The sequence below is a fragment of the Mustela erminea genome, chromosome 7, assembly GCF_009829155.1.
Source record: "Mustela erminea isolate mMusErm1 chromosome 7, mMusErm1.Pri, whole genome shotgun sequence".
Classification (NCBI taxonomy): Eukaryota; Metazoa; Chordata; class Mammalia; order Carnivora; family Mustelidae; genus Mustela; species Mustela erminea.
Genome location: NC_045620.1, coordinates 25,737,939 through 25,756,799, shown reverse-complemented (window position 1 = coordinate 25,756,799; position 18,861 = coordinate 25,737,939). Strand labels below are relative to the sequence as shown.

The 18,861-nt window shown below is 41.7% G+C and overlaps 1 protein-coding gene across 6 annotated transcripts in view; it reads left to right on the top strand.

Moving 5' to 3' along the window:
* Window positions 1–365: 365 nt before the first annotated feature.
* ASXL1 (ASXL transcriptional regulator 1) overlaps window positions 366–18,861 on the top strand; it is a 76,483-nt gene continuing 57,987 nt past the window's right edge. For 4 of the 6 annotated variants that reach the window (XM_032350996.1, XM_032350993.1, XM_032350997.1 and 1 more), the window contains exons 1-4: window positions 366–474; window positions 6,147–6,229; window positions 7,197–7,199; window positions 8,534–8,642. In XM_032350996.1, the coding sequence (XP_032206887.1) occupies window positions 418–474; window positions 6,147–6,229; window positions 7,197–7,199; window positions 8,534–8,642 (252 nt within the window). In that variant the 5' untranslated portion in view covers window positions 366–417. Of the gene's footprint in view, window positions 475–615; window positions 973–6,146; window positions 6,230–7,196; window positions 7,200–8,533; window positions 8,643–18,861 lie in introns of those variants that run through there. The other 2 variants (XM_032350995.1, XM_032350994.1) reach the window with 2 other exon arrangements.

Sequence of the window (18,861 nt, the reverse complement as noted above, 5' to 3'; positions counted from 1 at the left end):
ACCGCCAGTCCTGTCTTGGCCCCTCAGCAAAGCGGGAAAGCGGAGGCTGGAGCCGTGACCTCTGACCCCGTGGTTATGCGGAGCCGCCGCATTCCTTAGCGATCGCGGGGCTGCCGCCGCTGCCGCCGCCGCCGCCGCCGCCGCCGCCGTGGGCGACTGACGCAGCGCGGGCGCGTGGAGCCGCCGCCACCCCTCCCCCACCGCCGCCCTCGCGCCGGGTCTCGCGCCAGCCGGTCCCCGGGCGCCCGCCCCCTCTCCCCGGCCGCACCCGAGTCCTCGCGCGTCGCCGCTGCCGCCGCCACGCGCCCCCCGCCGCCGCCGCCGCCACCGCTGCCCCAGCCCCAGCCCCGCGCCGCCGCCACCCGCCCCGCCCGGAGGTCCCGCGTGGAGCCGCCGCCGCCGCCGGGGAGGAGGAGGATGAAGGACAAACAGAAGAGGAAGAAGGAGCGCACGTGGGCCGAGGCCGCGCGCTTGGTGAGGCGGGCCGCCGAGGGGGCTCACTGGGGGACGCGGGGGGGGGTGGGCTAGCAGAGCCCCCTCCGCGGGTAGGGGGAGGGGCGAGGCCCTGCCCACTGCAGGAGGGGGCGGGGCCACCATTTCTCTAGGAACGGGGCAGCTTCCCCCACCCCCCAGGCGTTGGGTGGGGGAGAGGTCCCCCGCCGGTCGGATGTGGCGCCTTTTTCTGCAGCTCCCCCACCCCCTAAATTCCTGCGGAGGGGCGAGCTGGCAGGCCGGCTCCTCCCCCTCTGGGCGGCGGGGCCCCAGCCTCCCCTCCCCCACTATTTGGCAGCGTCTGGGGGTCTGGGGAAGCTTCGTTTATGCACTCGGGGGAGTTAGGTTTCCGGGAAGGGTCGGAAGCTCCTCCCTCGCTTCCTGGTGGGCCATGGGGTGTGTGTTTGACTCCAGGGGTCGGAAAACACCCCCGATTTTAAGGACGCGAATGACATTTTGAGCTTTGCCAATCTAAACCAGGTGTGTGGAGGGAAGCAAGTGCTTACTCCCAGGTGGAACCCTGAGCAGTGGTTCTCAAACTTTAGTGTATTGTTGGGGACACCTGGGAGGTTTTTAAGAATGTTAGTTCTGAAGTCCTAGTTAAGATCTGAGTCTGAAATTCAGACTTGAGTAGGGAGCCTCAGTGTCTTCATTTTAACCAGCTTGCCATGTTGAGTGTAATGCAGGTGGCCCGGGACCACACTTTGAGAAACGCTGACTAGAGCGTTTTACTTCATAAGCTATACTGGAGATAGGCACTCTGCAGAGAACTGACTCTACTTTGCAAAGGATGTATGTGTGTGTCCTCCTCTCCTTAGTGTCCTGGTGCGTGTTTTACATGAAGTGTTGGACAAAGACCAAGTGTCTGTGAAGATTCTGCTGAGGACTTAGCAAAGGAGGGAGTAATTTGAGTGTTGAAGCTGCGGTATGAGGAGGGTTGTGTGTCTTGCTTTCATAGTGTCAGAGGACTTGTAAGCGAAATACCTTTCTTTTGGATTTGCACCCACAAAGCTAAGACACTGGGAGACATGTTCTTATAAAATATTGGCAGGTGACAATAGTAACTTCTCCCAAAGATGTCACTTCCTCAAGAGCTATGTACAGAGTAGGGTTATAGTGCGGATAGCGTACTTGTCTCTTCACACCTTGTAGTTTATATGTAATTGCTATAATTCACTTTTAATGATGAATGAAGCTTTGCTTTACTTTCTGATCTTTTACTTTATTGGGAAGTGAGGTTCCTTCCTCACAAATGTTGCGCAAAGAGATGACTGTTGTGTTGGGGGTCGTTATAGCTCCATGGTACACCTTTTCTTTCTTGGAGCATGTAGGATTCAGTTATTCACTTAAAAGAACTGTTTGGTTTACAAGAGAGTGTTCACTGGTATTCCTGATTGTCTTCCCCAGGCACTTGTTGCCCAATGAACAGAAATAGCAAGTGTTTGCTCAAGTTTCATGCTTCAGTTCACTTGTTTTAGTTCGGCATATGAAATTTGAAGATTTTGAAATTCCAAATATTTTTTGACTTAGTCAAAATTGGAAGCTTTGGCTAACTTTGAGATCTCTTGGAAATTTTAGGATTTCTCCAGTGTTGCCACACCTGGAAACAAATTTAGGCCTGAAGGAGAGGAGGGGAGAGCCAAAGAATGTGCTTGCTTTCCTTTTCCTCAAGCTGAGTCTTGGGTGTTCATTGAAATTCTCTAAACTCCTGGTATGCAGGTGTTTATGACTCTGGACACCAAAAGGAAATTTGCCTGCTAGAGTTTTACTTGTTAGAGGTAGGTGAAAGTGCCTTTAAATCCCGTGTTATGTTCTAACAGAATTCTAAAGTTTATTTGTCTCAAAGCTCTGTTGGCTCTTACAAGTTGAAAGACTTTAGGAATTCAGTGTCCACTGTTCTGTTCAGCCGCTTTAGGTTCTTGAACTTACTGTGATCTGAACTCCAGTATCCAGGTTGTTAGTTTTGTTTTGTCACTGGGTGAACTTCATGTCAGTTTATCTGAGTAAGTTATTTCTCTCTTTGTTTTATGGCTCTTCTTTAAAAAATAATAGGAACAGGAATGACTTTGTAGTCCCCTTAAACATGTGAAAGACAACTTGTGGAAATGTGGCATGTAATTGTGCATATCTTTTATTGTTTTTTATAAGAATTTTCTGTCCCTTTGGACAAGACCATTTGGTGGGTGAGAGGCAACTTTTTAGAGTCATCTCCCCGTTTAAAGAAAACTTCTGCAACACCCAAGGTGCTGGGGAGTTTGAGAGAGCTTATGCTGGACAGAGCAGCTTGACTAAAGAAAGCCTTAAGGGGAGGGCAGGCGATTAAATCTACTCTTCAGACAGGTGAATTTGGAGTGCTTGCCCTGGCAATTAGATGCACTTGTTTTGGGGTGGTTTCATATTGCCCCTGACCTTGCTTAGATTGGTGGCTAGAGTGATACTGGGAATTCTAAAAAACTATTTTGGTAGGAAAGAAGAGACTTCTGGAGAATTTTAGTCATGTAGTATATCCCAGGAGGTTGGCTTTTGCAGATGTTAATTATGTTGTTGAGGAATAGATACTCTTCTTTCAAACATTTTGTAGTATTGTCTTTCCTAGATATAAGAGGTAGACTTTAGAGGGTTGGATGGTATAAATCCTACTCCTTGTTAGGAACGATTTGTTTGGGAGAAATAGCCAAGGGGATTTCCCTTTAAATTGAATGTCCTTAAATGGATTCTCCCTGGCTTTGAGAAATTCTTCATTGTCCTTTTTATCTTTCACTTTGATTGAGGACTGACCATTCTTACATCAAACATTTTTTTTTCTCTTTGAAGTAGGAGAAGAGATACTTTTTTTTTTTTTTTTAAAGTGTGCTAGAAAGACAAGGACTAGAAATAGAACACTGCTGAATTGTTCTTACACTAAAAGCTGGAGGCATATACAATTATAACAAAAGTGAATACTTTGTATCTTTTGATGTAACTTCCTTTTAGAGAAGTTAGATTCTCAGGCTGTAGATTCTCTTAGATTCTCAGGCTCTTCCCTACTGCTGTTTAAGTAATTGGTAACTAATTTTTCAGAGTCATGCTGCTGCTTAAAAAAAATTACCGCACAAAAATTCGCTAGCTCAGCTCTCATTTAGAGAGAAGTGCTGTCTGTGGCAGTGAATATTAGTAGCTTCTAACGGTTTGTTGTGGGTTTGTTCAAGTCAACACTGTTTAACTTGGCACTCAGGTTCTTAGAATACAAAGATGTATAAGATTTGCTCTTGAGGAACTTATGGCCTTCTGGGAATGGAAGGTCTAGACCCATGAATAGAATTTTACTACATTCATGATAAGTGCCATCATAGATGTATGTATAATAAACAGACATTCTGGTTCAGGCTTATTGTCCAGGCTTCATTATGACTGGTTCCTCCTTGCACTCAAAAGTGTCCTACTTTGGAAGGTAAATTAACATGTGTTGTGGACTACAAGAACACTGAAAAGAGACATTTAACTCTGCCTGGCAGAGGACAGAGAAGGCTTCCTGGAGGAAGTTGCTTTTCAAACTGAATCTTGAAGGGTGAGTAGAAGTTAGGCGCCTCACGGAGGATGTTAGGAGCTGGTGAGAAGGAGCTGGTGGTGTGTGTGTGTGTGTGTGCACGCTTGTGCACAGGCAGGGTGGAGAGTGTGGGAATTGGGTAGAAGAACTACCCATAGTTATTGGAGTGTGAAGTTGTGGAGTATCAGTTTGGTATTCAGGTAGAGAGACAGGCAGAGACCAGATTCCAAGGGCCTTGTGTGCCAGGCCTGTGAGCACATATTTATGCTGGGCACCAGAGGCACACACTTCCACGGTCGGTTATTTGTAAAACAGCTCTTAAAAGAAGACAGCAATATTCTTCCATCATAAGTCAGGCCACTGAGGCTCAGGTTGGGTAGGTAACTCGGCCAAGTTTGGAGGGCTAGCATTTTTTTTTTTTTTTAAAGATTTTATTTATTTATTTGAAATAGAGAGAGAGAGATCACAAGTAGGCAGAGAGGCAGGCAGAGAGAGTGAGAAGCGGACAGAGAGCCCGATGCGGGCCTCGATCCCAGGACCCTGAGATCATGACCCGAGCCGAAGGCAGAGGCTTAACCCACTGAGCCACTCAGGCGCCCGAGGGCTAGCATTTAAATCCAGGTCCGTCTGGTTCTAAAGCCTGTGCTTTTCCAGTGAGCTGGTGAGTTCTTCTTAGGAAGCTTTGGCCTTTGCTGTATGTGATTAGATTGCTGTTGAAGAATTTTAAAACGGGGAAAGTGATGAGGGCAGATTTATTTTGTTGGGTTGACCTCAGGCTATAGCAGGTAAGTTCTGCAAGAGCAGGGATTTGGTCTTGTTTACTGTTGAATTCTAGAATTGTTCCTGGCACAGGGAAGTATTTCATGTATTTGTGGAGTGAAGGATGGTGGTGGAGAAAGGATCGATTTGAAGAAAGCAGGGCTGGTTGCAGGGATATTAGCCAAGGGGCTGTGTGTTGGGTAAGGGAAGGAACTGGGGGACAGGTGAGAGAGTGAAGGGTGCTGCCTAGGTTTCTGCATTAGGTGCTGGAGGAAGAAGGGCAAAGAATTGGAGTTGCAGGTTAGATGAATTACAGCAGATGATGGGGGGGATATGGGTCCAGAAGTGAATATTTGAGTCAGAAGCTGGGTAGGGTAGAGGTGGATATTTGGGAGTTAGCAGACTATAGGTAGTAGTTGAAGCTATAGTTGAAGTTGAGAGGTGATAATACTACTTGAAGAGAATGTAGAATTGAGAGAGGCTAACAATGGGACCATGGTAAATAGGGGATTGATTTCAGCATCTGCTTCTCCAAAGCTTGACTTCCTTTAGTGCTGAGGGCTCGTGTTCTTCTGCCAGGAGACCCTTTAGCAGCAGTCCTTGTCAGACTTGCTTCACATTTTCTTTGTGACAAAGCGGCGCTTCACTTAGTTGTTACAGTTGTAAAGGGACTGCAAGATGTTGTGTGGAGTAGCCTCAGCAGCTGGTGGTAGAGACGGTGCAGAGATACTGACAGCTTTCCTCCTCCCTTAGAAGGATAGCATTTCTAAAACATCTCCGCTCCATCCCGTGAGAGAGCTGCAGTTGCTCGCTGGAAAACTGCTGCCATGACTTTGTTGGAGACGATGCTAACACAAATGGGACGTTCTGTTTCTTGTTGCTTTGCCTGCACCAGTCATACAGAATCAGAGCCTCATGTTGCCAAATGGAAATATGTACTGTGGCAGTTAACACCAAAATTTCACAACACGGTGGCGAAACCATCACTTAAAAATATGGGCACTAATGAGACTTCTATGTCGGAGTGCATTTCTGTCTTGTCATTATTTTGTAGCTTGTGTATTCTGTGCTTTAGTCATGTGAACAATATGAAGTTAAGCAGTAACCAATGTTGCTAAGGCCCAGACCCCATATCATAGCACGTGTGCTAAGAGGATGGGTGTTTTTAGAATTAAGAGTTAGAATATTTATGCTAATTTCGGTCACTTTTAGCAGCATCTTAGATAGATACGTAATTTGGTTTTTGAAGCAGTGTTAACTCTGGAAAAGCGAAATTGATAGCCGTGGTGCCTCACAGCAGAACAGGATATGGACTGATGGATATAAATGGAAATTGTGCACTAAAATCAGAACATTTATATTTCTTCAGGTACTAGAAAACTACTCGGATGCCCCAATGACACCAAAACAGATTCTGCAGGTCATAGAGGCAGAAGGACTAAAGGAAATGAGGTTTGTATTGTTCTTATTGTTCAAAAGCGTTTCATAGGGCATAGGCCTATCTGTAGATAGTGACATGATTAAGTGTGTAATATGCCTTCTCTCTCTATGTGTCTCTTCGTCTCTCCACCCCCCCGCACTCCCCCACCCGTCCCCGGTTTGGTGTATAGAACTCTTCTCCCAGGTGTGTGTCCTCTGAGTGGCAGGTGGGAGTGGGTGAACATCCATTTGTTTTCATTAGAGATGCAGCGGCTCTCCCTATTCTTGCTCTCCCTTAAATCTTGACATTGAGTGTGTTCTTTGTGTACAGAATCCACGCGTTTTCTTTTGTATTCTCTTGCACATAGAGAAGGGGCAGACTCTGATAGACTCTGTCTTGTTTAAAACTTCCCTTCTTTCTATATCCCTGAAGTTCTTTGTTTTAGGATCAAGAGAAGGGTGGTTTCATCACCGTAATACCACTGGCTTTTTTTCCTCCATACTGATTCTAGCCATTCATCATAGGAATATACTAAAGTTTAGCGTGACCTTGATTTTATTCTCCTATGATGTAGTTTTCCTAGAGAAGCAACAAGTTAGAGACAAAAAGAATTGCAGGCATGAAAATCAGTGGTTGGTTTGATTCTTCTCTCTTCACTCTCACCCCAGCTTCCCTCTTCTTTAATGTAAATGAAAGAGGAGAGCACAACGCATTCTCCTTCTTGGGACTTAGAACAAATTGCACATGCTTTTGCTGGTTAAGCTTTAGCTGCTTGAAATTGACCTTTTAGGGTCAAAAGATCCTCACTTTCCAGTTATCAGTTCAAACAGTCTTAAGCTGACGGTTTGTGGGGAGGGAAGATAAGGATTGTGTAGATCACATTCATTTAAATAGTACCTATGCACTGTGTAGTGTTATAATTGTGCTTTATTTTTGTTTTTATGGGCTATTTCCCATCATGCTGCTGTCTGCACTGCTGTTGGACCACTATACCTATAGAAGGTAAATTAGTCCCTTTGGGACAGATAAAATTGAGAACTTCAACTTGTTTCTGATTCTTGCTCTTATAGGAATTAATGAAGCAGTCGTGATGGCTCATGATGAGTGAGCGAGCAGTTCTGTAATTTGTAGACAGAGGTATAGTGTGTAGGAGTCACACTGTTCTGCTGAAGGACTCTGCCAGCATGCTGTCCCCCCTTGTAGCAGAGATGTTAGCACACCCACTTGATACTCCAGATACTGCACAAAGATTCTTGTAGAGATTGGTTCTTGGTGAAAATTTTTTTTAGCATCCAGTGTGTTCCAAAGCAGAATAAGTAATAGGGTTTTTTTTTTTTTTTTTAATGGCTTTTTTAGACTCAGAATTTATTTTTAACACTGCATAAATTAAGGCTTCTGGTTCTGAAAGATCTTAAGAGGCTTTACTTAAGATATTTATGTATTTTTAACATACTTGGGAGAGGGACGAGAAGGTGCACAGGTGAATCTTAGTACTAACATGCTAGTGCCAAACTCAGTTAATATTAATAATGGACATTTGTCTGTGTTTTTGACAGCTGTTCTATTTTAAGTTTCAGTAGATGGCCTTTGATTCACTGAGTTACTGTTTTGCAACCAACTGCTGCAGCAGGGAGTGTGAACTATCTTAATGAGCCATCTTTTTTTCATTATTGGGTACCAGATCCATTTGGCTGAATTTTTTTTTTTTTAAGTTGAAATTTAAGTGATTGCTCCTGACTAGATGTAGAATAAACCCATTCTCTTCCTTTCCCAACAGAGAAAAAGCAAATGAAATATTCTTTTTGTGTGCTTATTAGCAAATATTTAACTGGGGATGAAAAGGTGTGCTTGTTTTCTTGGGACAGTACCATTGGTTCTGTGGTCTTTGTGTTCATAATGTTTTGTGGCAGTTTCTGAGCATTATATATATAAGTCAAAATACAGAGGCTAGGAAACACAGTTTTGTTTTTAATTAATATTAAAATTTAATAAAAATATTGTGTAATATGTATTTTTAAAACTCCCTGAATTTGAATATTGTGTACTTTTTCTAAATCTCTTTAAGAAGTTGGTTCATATTGTCACAAGGCACTAAGGAAGTGCCGGGTGTGGAACAAGGGAATCACATACCATGTCCTACCTGGGTGTGATTGATGGGGATTTCATTCGTTGCCCTGTATTACTTTCAGAGTGGACTTGTCATCATGGGCTCTTTTCTGCTGTATTTCTTGCTCTGCTGCTTCTTGATTTAAGAATGAGTTGGAGGGTATTGGATCTTTGAGTAAGCAGGCATATAGATTTCTGTAACACTCATCTATCCTTGTATGTTTTTACAGTGGGACATCCCCTCTTGCGTGTCTCAATGCCATGCTACATTCCAATTCAAGAGGAGGAGAGGGGCTGTTTTATAAACTGCCTGGCCGAATCAGCCTTTTCACACTCAAGGTAAGTAATATCAACTCTGTTCTTAAACTTTTAGTGTGAGAGTTACCTGGTATAGGTCTGGGATGAGACCCCTGAATTTGCATTTCTAATAAGCAGGCCGGTAATGATGATGGTGTTGGTCCTAAACAGTACTTTGAGATATTCTAGGGTGAACAGTGTATTAGGAGTTCTTTAGTCATATCAGCTATTTTGTGTTTTCAGAAAGTCATATCAACTATTCATCTTTTCTTTGTTTATATCTTTGCAGATGGTAGGCAGTAGTGGGATAAGGATGTGTGGGGGTAACTGCAAATGTGTTGTAATTAGGATTTTGTTTTTAATAGTACCATGAAAGATAAATTACTGGGCAGCTAAAATAAGACCTACTCTGTGGAATATAACTGACATGTGAACATCCTTGTGGAAAGTCAAAAACTCATTAGCTTTTTCTAAGTGGCACTAATTACAAAGGAAGAGAACTTAAATCAGAGGTCACAGTAAAGCTTAAAAAGAGCTGAAATGAATAGACTAATTATTTTTTTTATTATTTGATATAAATGGTTATCATTTAAACCAGGGGTTGGCAAACTTTCTGTAAAGGGCCAGTAATAAATATTTTAGGTTTTGTGGATCCTGCTGTCTCTGTTATAATTATTTATCTCTGCCACTGTAGCAGGAAGGCAGGCATAGACAAATCATAAATAAGTGGGCAAGGTTGTGTTCCAATAAAACTTTATTTCCAAAGACGGTGAGAGGGCCAGATTTGGTTTGGGACTGTGGTTTGCTGACCTGATTTAGACAGGATGATGATGAGGAAGCAGAATTTGATGCTGACCCTTCTACTCATCCATAATGGGTTTATAAATTTTAGTAGTACACAACTCTTCCCTTTTATTTTCTTGATAGACTTAACTTTCTTTAATTCAAAATTAAGCACTTGAGCAAATACCACAGTATCCATAACCTGTAGTCATAAAACTTGATGTTATGTATACTTCAAATGTATCTTATATTCAGATGTCTTTGCTGTTTTCTATATTGTATCTATTTTTAGTATTTTGGACTTTTTTTGTTAAGAGGCTGCATAATGTAATGTCAGGAACCAAACCTTGGGGAGAAATAGAGCCCTGAGTTCCAAACCTACCTTTATAACGTGGGACAGGTTTAAGCTTTCTTTGGGGTGGTATATGCATTTCTAACACAGTCAGTCCTTAATAAATGGTAGCCTTTTTGGTATTCCTTTAGGTTCTTTATTGTCAATTGCTTGCTAATGACATTTTCCCATTGCATTTACACATTGTTGTATATAACATAGTGGTACATAGTTACATATGATTATAATTGTTTGTATTATGTATATTACAAATATGCATATTGACGACCTATTTCTATTTTAAGGGGGAGGAGAAATAGGTTTTTCTGTGAACATATTGAGAGTAGGAACTGAGTTTCATTTGTCTTTATGACTTTGCCGCAGTTTGCTTTATACCTCTCTTCCATACTTTAGAATGAATGTTTTAAGAACAAGTACATTATTTTGCATAACCATAATCTTATTTTCATATTCAAGAAAATTAACATTGATACAGTAGTATATAATATAGTCCACAGTCAAATTGTCTCTGGTTCCACAAATATTCTTTATAGCTTATTTTATCAGTCCAGCATCCAATCAAGAATCATGTATTTCAAAAATAAAATAAGATAAAAACAGAGAAGGGGGCAAACCCTAAGAAAGTCTTAACTCTAGGAAACAAACGGAGGGTTCCTGGAGGGGAGGTGAGTTGGGGAATGGGGTAACTGGGTGATGGACAATAAGGAGGGCGCTTGATGTAATGAGCACTGGGTGTTCTATGCAACTGATGAATCACTAAACTCTACCTCTGAAACTAATACGCTATATGTTAATTAATTGAATTTAAATAAAAAAATAGAAAGAATGCTGCATTTCATTTGGTTGTCATGTCTCTTTAATCTTTGTTAATGTACAATAGTTCCCATGCCTTGTTTTGTCTTTTATGGCATTGATATTTTTGAGTAGTTCAGGGCAGTTGTTTTGTGGGATTAAATACATTTTTAAAGGACTAATAAAAGTGTAGAAATCTTAGTTATCTCCAGGCTTCTTTCTATTTGCACTGCTAGATCATGTCCACTCCTCCAGGCTGTAGCACAGAGCCACTCAGCAGTGAAGGATGGAACTGATGCGATGTATGGTATTAGTGGTAGTTTGGTCTGGGTCTTGCCTGTAATAAGGGCCAGGAAGGCACAAGTCATTTAATTTAATTAATCTGGAAAAGGCACCTCTGAAATCCTGTGGCATTTTCTTTGCCTACCTTATCTCTCATGTGTTAAGAAAAAGCATGTGCAGAATGCCTTGTAGTTTTTCTGCCCCCTGTTTGGAAATCTCTTCTAGTGGACAATCAAGGTCAGAATTCTGTTTATTCATGTGATTTTGCTACTTAGTTGACAACAGGATTTTTTTTCAGTTCTGGATACATTTATGTGGCTTTATCTGTGATTACTAAAGGTTTACAGATAAGCTGGCGTCTTTGGGGGCATGCCACAGGGTTCCTTCTCTGATAAAAAGTTGTTTTGGGGAATGCGACGGTACATTTGACATTTTATATATAGATGCTTGCATCAGTCCCCAGAGCTAGTTCTCAAGGATGGACGGGATAGATGAAATCTAACCACGCTTTGAATTCTTGATTTGAATTGCTTTCCTTAGGCCTTTCTTGAAGTCCTCTGTCAGTGTCCATCATTGTCTGGTTAGAGGTAGGATTCATATCGTTTTTTACACTTGGGATTTCCCATTCTTACAAAACCACTCTGAGTTTCTTTGTAGTGTTCTACATTTTTAGGACTTTGATGCTGAACTACTATGCTTTTTCGACTTAGTGGTTGTGTCACTGGTGAGTTTAGCCTGTATTGGTCTTTGCAGTGCTCACTGTCAGGCATAACTGCAGTCATGTGAATGTCGTGCATTATTATTGTGGAATGATTCTCACATGGGTATGTCACTTACATGACTTCTGGCTCTTTCCGCTTTATTACATCTCATCTGTGATACAGGGCTCAGCCTTCAACGTCTTTTAGCTCAATTTAACTAGCCACATTGGATTTTTTAAAATATATAGAATATTTTTATAAAAGTGTGAAAAACCTCTTTTTGGTAAAAGAAATAGATGACTGTACTTGAAGTATCCGTACATTAAAATCCAGTCGGCAGATAAAAGAAAGGAAAAAGCAAATGGAGGAAGAGAGGGAGGTAATTATTGCAGTCCCACAATGTTATTTTTATAACTATAATTAAAATATTCACGTACAACTCCACACTTACAGCAATTTCAAAGCTATTTATGTTACTGTTAAATACTGAGAGGAACAAAGGAAATAAGCCTAGACTTAAGAGACAATAAAATCATGGAGTCTATCATTTGAAAGGCAGTATCAGAGAAGATTCTGATTTTTTTTTTTTTTTAAGACTTCATTTATTTATTTGAGAGAGAGCACACAGGGAGAGGGGGAAGCCGACTCCCCCCAGCACAGGAAGCCTGATGTGGGGCTGGACCCCAGGATCACGACCTGAGCTGAAGGCAGATGCTTAACTGACTGAGCCACCTTGGTGCCCCAACATTTTGACTTTTGGTATGTGCATAGCAAGTAGGGTGGTCTTCCCCACCACCCATGATTTTATTTATTTATTTATTTTTAAAAATTTTATTTATTTATTTGACAAAGAGAGATCACAAGTAGGCAGAGGCAGACAGAGAGAGAGTGGGAAGCAGGCTCTGGTGAGCAAAGAGCCAGATGCGGGGCTCGATCCCAGGACCCTGAGATCATGACCTGAGCCGAAGGCAGAGGCTTAACGACTGAGCCACCCAGGCGCCCCATGATTTTATTTATTTGTCAGAGCGAGTGCACACAGGCGTGGGGAGCAGCAGGTAGGGGGAAAAGCAAGCTCCCTGATGAGCAAGGAGCCCAACATGGTACTCCATCCCAGGACCCTGGCATCATGACCTGAGCTGAAGGCAGATGCTCAACTGACTGAGCCACCCAGGTGTCCCAGGGTAGTCTTTTATTTATCTATTTTTTAAAAAGATTTATTTATTTATTTATTTATTTATTTATTTATTTGACAGAGAGAGAGAGAGAGAGAGAGATAACAGGTAGGCAGAGGCAGGCAGAGGCAGGCAGAGAGAGCAGGGGAAGCGGGCTCCCTCCTGAGCAGAAAGCCAGATGCGGGGCTCGATCCCAGGACCCTGAGATCACGACCTGAGCCGAAGGCAGAGGCTTTAACCCACTGAGCCACCCAGGCACCCCCTAGGGTGGTCTTTTAAAAATGTAAATCACATCATGTCACTATCCTGTGTAGCCCTTGCCTACTTCTGTAATCTGTTCTAGCACTTTCCCCTTGGTCGTTCTACTAAAGCCACTCTGGTCTTCACTTTGTTTTTCAGACACCTTCGCTTTGTGTCCACTTGCTAGTCCCTCTGCCTAGAAAGCTCTGTGGTCACTTCTTGTCGTTTGGTTCTTAATCCAAAAGTATCCTTTCAGTGAATCTTATTTCTACCCATCTAATTCTACAACATTAGGAGGGTTTTTGTTTGTTTCATAGCATAGGCCTACCTGTATCAGAAATTACTTCGTAGTTGTTAGCCTCTTTGCACTAGTGTAGGAGTGCAGGGACTTTGTTTTAACTGTATCCCCTGTGTCTGGCACACAGTAGGTACTTGGGTGTTGGCTGGATGAGAAGTAGTTGATTAGGTTTCATCAAAATCTTAGCTAGTCGATTCTCCTTGTAATTCGCGTTTCTTCTATATCAGTTTTATTATGGAATATGCATATTTTGGTTTTTCCTTTTTTTTTTTCCTGCTCAGCAAGTTGACTTCTAAGAATCCTTTTTTTCTCCTTGCCCTCTTTAGAGCAGTTCTACATAAATCTGTGCAAGAATCTGCTGACACTAGAAGTAAATCTCTCTGTGACTGTGGCCATAATCTGGTTCCTCTTAATTGCTACAGGCAGAAACTGAGCCATTAGATACAGTTTAAACATTTTAGGTATGTTTCAGATAAAATGTTATTATTCCTTTTAGAGTTTTGAACTTTGATCATCTTGTTAGAAAATAGAATCTCTAAACGGTAGTGACATTTTAAGACAATGTCTTTGATAGTCTGTTAGCCTTAACAAATATATGATCTTTTAAAATGCTTAGAATCTTAAAATTTTAGTGTGGGAGGGGCTCTCAAATCATCCAGTTCATTTTCCTTTTGCAGTTAGATAACTGAGCTTCTAACAGGTTAAATGATGTATCTGTGATTATACATCTGTGAGACAGATGCATATAGCCAAGTTGGGACTAGAATCCAGGGCCCCCACCTTTGGATTTAATTTCTTTTCATTATGCTAATTTAGAATAAAGAGTTTTCCTGTAGGTTTTATGACCTTTGGTCATTTCATCTTTTTGAAGCATCTTGTGAGTTTTTTGGTAATGTCTTGAAATGTCAGTTTTACTCTCTTTAGTGAAAAAATCCTTATGATTGTTAAGCCAAGTAGGTTTTCATGTCCTTAGATATGACTCTTTAGTCATGACTGGTTGAATTTCTGCACTCTGCATTAATTATGTTGGCATTTTGGGTCGTAGGTGTTCTTTTCTGTATTAGAATAAGAGGTATGTTGTGGACTAGGTAGGAGTCAAGGTCTGGGTTCCAGTATAGGACCTCATGTCTTACTGATTATCTCCATTTATACTTCATTGTCCCTAACTCTCAGAAGTTGAAATAGATTGGTCATTTAAATACTTGAGGTGTAAAATCCTTTTATGTCATGAAATGGAGCTCCAAAATACGAATAGAGGCTGTGAAACTGCTCTGGTTGAAGCAAGTTGTGAGGGACCACCTTCTCCATCTTTTGTGAAATTTTGCTGTCCCCACCCCTGCCTCAAGCAGTGGAGGATCTTTCCTATACCCTGGAACTCTGTTGAAAACCTTCTAGGTAAAAATGCAGTAAAAATCCTTCCCATGCTCCCATTCTAGCATCTAGACTATGTTGTATGAAGAGTCAGCACGGGATATTTTTCTTTTTTATTCTTTTGTGATGCCTTTGGTATTTCCTGGAAGCAGACAGTTTTATTGTGAGCCCTGTTCCACTCTGAACTGTAGGAGGTCTGCACAGAAGGCCCAGTTAGTAGAGCAGTACCATTTGCTCTGGTTAATAGTAGCAGCAGTTTGGTTTTGATGGAGGCTTTTGACCTCTCTGTTGGTAAAAGCTTCCTTATTTGTTTGAATAATTCTCAAGGGATGTCTGGATCCGCCTGTGGAAAAGGGGGGTATTCTGTTGTTTGACAGGATTTCCAGCCAGCTCAGGGAGAAGAGAGAACTTGATTGTTCTTAGAGCCCTAGTCAGACTCTGGTTTCATGACTAAGAGATGAGCTGCCATTTGTCCTCTTCTACTTCCTGAAGTTCAAAGCCCTGTAATAATGAAGTGTGGTAAAGGTCAGGTACCAGAGGTTTTGAAAGCACTGCCACTGGAATGATTTTTGTGGTTGTTCAGGGGGGTGGGCAGGATGATAATTTCAGGGGTGCTAAAGTGATGTGTATTTTTAAAACAAAAAGGTTATACTTTTAAAGTGTGATTTTTAAGGCACCAGGGTTCTAGGAAAATGAAATTGTTCCAGGCTTCCTTGGGATTGTGTTTGAAAAAACACTTTTCTTTGGATCACCCAGTTTGAAAACAGTATGATCTCTTCTCAGTCCTTCAGATCAGACTTTTTGGGAGAGTTATTTGAGGAGCTTGTTTAGTCTAAGAAAGTTTACTTCTTCTAGCTTAGCTAAATCTGGAAGGAAAGCTGGAAACTGATGTTTGAGTGCTAACTGTATCCAAGACAGTCATCATACTTGTCACATTGGTCTGAAACATAAATATGTCTCCTGCTCCTGTAATAATGGGGAAGCAACCCAAGAGAGTTTAAGTAAAAGGGACCAAGTCATATTTTTTTGATTGTTCGAGAGATTTGTATTCAACACATGGAAGACAGGTTTAGGAGATTTGAAGTTTTGACTATATGAGTTGGTTCTCAAATGTTTGGGAGCAATTTTTAAATTCTGTGTGTATCACAAGGTAGGAAAGGGATAAGGGATGGGGAGCAAAAAAGATGTCTGTCTTCTGTTCCGGGAAATGTTTTTGATTTACATGTACTAGATGGGCTTTTATATGTGTGCCTTTATGTGTCAGCTAATCCTTTCTGTTTTAGTCTCTTTGACTCTGCGTGCCAGTTTTTCTTGGGTCAGTTAACTCTGGACAATACTCCTTTGACTTCTGACTTCTTGTACTTTTTTTGGTCTCCATTCCCATTGTAACCACCTTACTCTTAAGTTACGCTCATAGGCTGGATACTAAAACAACTCTTGCCTGGGCCCCTTGCTTTCACGTTTGCCCCCTCAGCATCATGTTTGCCCGCTTTGCTCCTTGGTAATTTACACAGTAGCCACTGGGATTTTTTTTTTTTTTTTTAACATGATTTGACCATGACACATTTCTGTTTAGTGTCTCTTAATGGCTTCCTATGGCATTTACCAAAAAAATTCAAACCTTGCCCAGCCACACTGCGTATCTTTCTGTTCTTTGAATTCATTAAGCTCTTTCAAGTTTTAGTGTCTCCCATTTGGAACTGTCTTCTCCTTTTTGCTGGTTACAGGTCTCAAGATAAATGTCAGTACCTCAGAAACTTTATCTCTAAATTGGATTTTCGTGTTGTGCTCCAAACTTTACTTCTGGTCACTTACGAGTTAATGATTACTTAATTATTTAGGTAATTGTTTGATAGATCTCTCCTGACTAGACCTTGGGGTAGAGAATAAGTATTATTTTGTCTTTGGCTGTGTCCTCAGCGTCTGTCGCAAGAGGTGCGCAATAACTGTTGGACAAATGCAGTGGAGGGGCACCTGGGTGGCTCAGTGGTTAAAGCCTCTGCCTTTGGTTAGGATCATGATCCCAGGGTCCTGGGATCAAGCCCGGAATCAGACATCATCAGGCTCTCTGCTCAGTGGGGAGCCTGCTTCCTCCTCTCATTCTCTGCCTGCCTCTCTGCCTGCTTGTGATCTCTGTCTGTCAAATAAATAAAATCTTCAAAAAAAAAAAAATGCGGTGGAAAAACTCGTAGGAGAACGTTACTCCTTGACTGGTAGCAGTTCTCTTTGACAAACAGTTGAATTGGTTTAGGACAGTAATTTTTAGTATCAAAGTTGAAATATATAGTAGTATGGAATGTTCATCAGCATCTCTTTTCTGTAAAATGAAATATTTGAAAATCTCCAAAATATAAGCTTTATTTTCTCAAAAAAAAAAAAAATTAAGGTCCAGTGTTGTTTTTGAAATTCATTGCCAATTTGATTAGTGCTCTCCCTGCCCTTGCCCCTCGCCCTATTTTCTACCTCCTGTCTCTCAGAGTTTTCAGAATCTTTTCCATGAGTATATCCTTTAGGGTAGGTCATTTTTCACCCTATGGGCCTTACCCAAATGTCTGATGATCTTGGTTGAGAGACTGTTCTTTACTTAAGAGTCAGGCTCTTAAACACTAGTGGGAAATTCCGCACATCGTGGTGTTTGTGGCTTCACTTGTCTCCTGCAGCAGTGAGAGTGGCTGTTGCTTAAATGCATGGTGCTGGAGTAAGTATGGATGTCTGTGTCCTCCTGATGTACACTTCTAATAATCCCCATATTCTCAGTCCCCTACCTCATCTTTGCCGTGTTTAAATTCTGAGCCTTTCTGGAATTTAGGGGATAAATCCACTTGGTTCTTTTCAGTACCTCTCTCTGTAACACTTAGATTTCATCTTCCTTTGTTTTGGTAACTTGTTTCCTTTGCCTGTTTCTTTGCAGCCGACAACTTCCAAAGTATATCTCCACCCTGAATATTTTTCCCTGGACATCAAACTTGTATCTCTCCAGGTGTCTGTTCAGTATTTCTGTTTGTATACTGATGGCATCTTAGAACTAACATACACAAAACCGATTTTGATTTTCCCACCCCAAACCTTTCACCCTTGTCTTGCCTATATCACCTAGGGGGAATTCCATGTTCTAAGTTGCTTAGTTAGAAATCTTTGAGTTGTCTTTGACTCCTTTCTTTTGTTCTCATGGCACATGTAATCATCAGTAAACCCTGTTTGCTTAACTTTCAGAATATGTCCATTTTATCCGCTACCGCGGGCCACTTTCCTGATTTAAACCACTAATCATCTTTCTCCTTTCTCCTAGATTTTTATAGTAGCTTCTGAACTGGTCTCCTTGCTTTCCACTCTTGTCACTCTCCTCAGCCCTGGAGCCAGGAAGATCCCCCCCCCCCCCTACTAGGAGTGGAGCCCATTATGGGCTTGAACTCACAGCCTTAGGATCAAGATCTGGGCCAAGATCAGGATTTGGATGCTTAACCAACCAAGCCACTCAAGTTCCCCAGGAAGATTTTTTTTTTAATGTCAGGTCATGTCATTCCTCTGCTCAAAACCATCTGGTGTTCACCCCTCACCCCCTTAGGTAGGCTGAAAACCTTAGAGTTGCTTGCAGGACCCTGATGAGATTTGCCTCCACCCTCTCTCCTCCTACTATCTTCCCTGGTTCACTCTGCTGGATAAACACAGTGGCCTCCTTGGTGGTCCTTGAACACACTGCCACTGTACTCTCTCAGGGCTTATGTCCTTGCTATTTCAGCTTTCTGCCATGCTTTCTCCCCACAACATGCCTTGCTCCCCCACCACCTTCAGGCCTTGCTCAGATCGCACCCTAACCCCTCTGTACCCCTCAGCATTCCCCTCTTCCCTGCCCTATCTTTTTCTTCTTGGTATTTATAACTGTCTGATAATCTGTGTATCATTTGCTATATACTTATTGCTATTGTCTGTCTCCTTTGACTAGGACATAAACTCTCTGGGGGGTGGTTAATTTTAGTTACTGTTGTCTCTCAGTAAATAATTCGTGTGAGCAAAGGTATCATAGTTTATTTATTTTGATTTGGTAAAACAGTGAATTATATTAATAGATTTTTTTTTCCAGTGCTCAAATATCCTTGTATTCCTAGGATAAATGTCACTTTGACATGGGTTTCTTTTTAAACATGCATTGGATTTAGTATGAATCGTTTATTTAGAATTTTTATATCTGTATTCGTAAGTGATCTGTGATACTTGGATTTCAAACCTTACTCCATTTTGGTATCAAAACAAGCTGTGCTGGTTTCCTGCC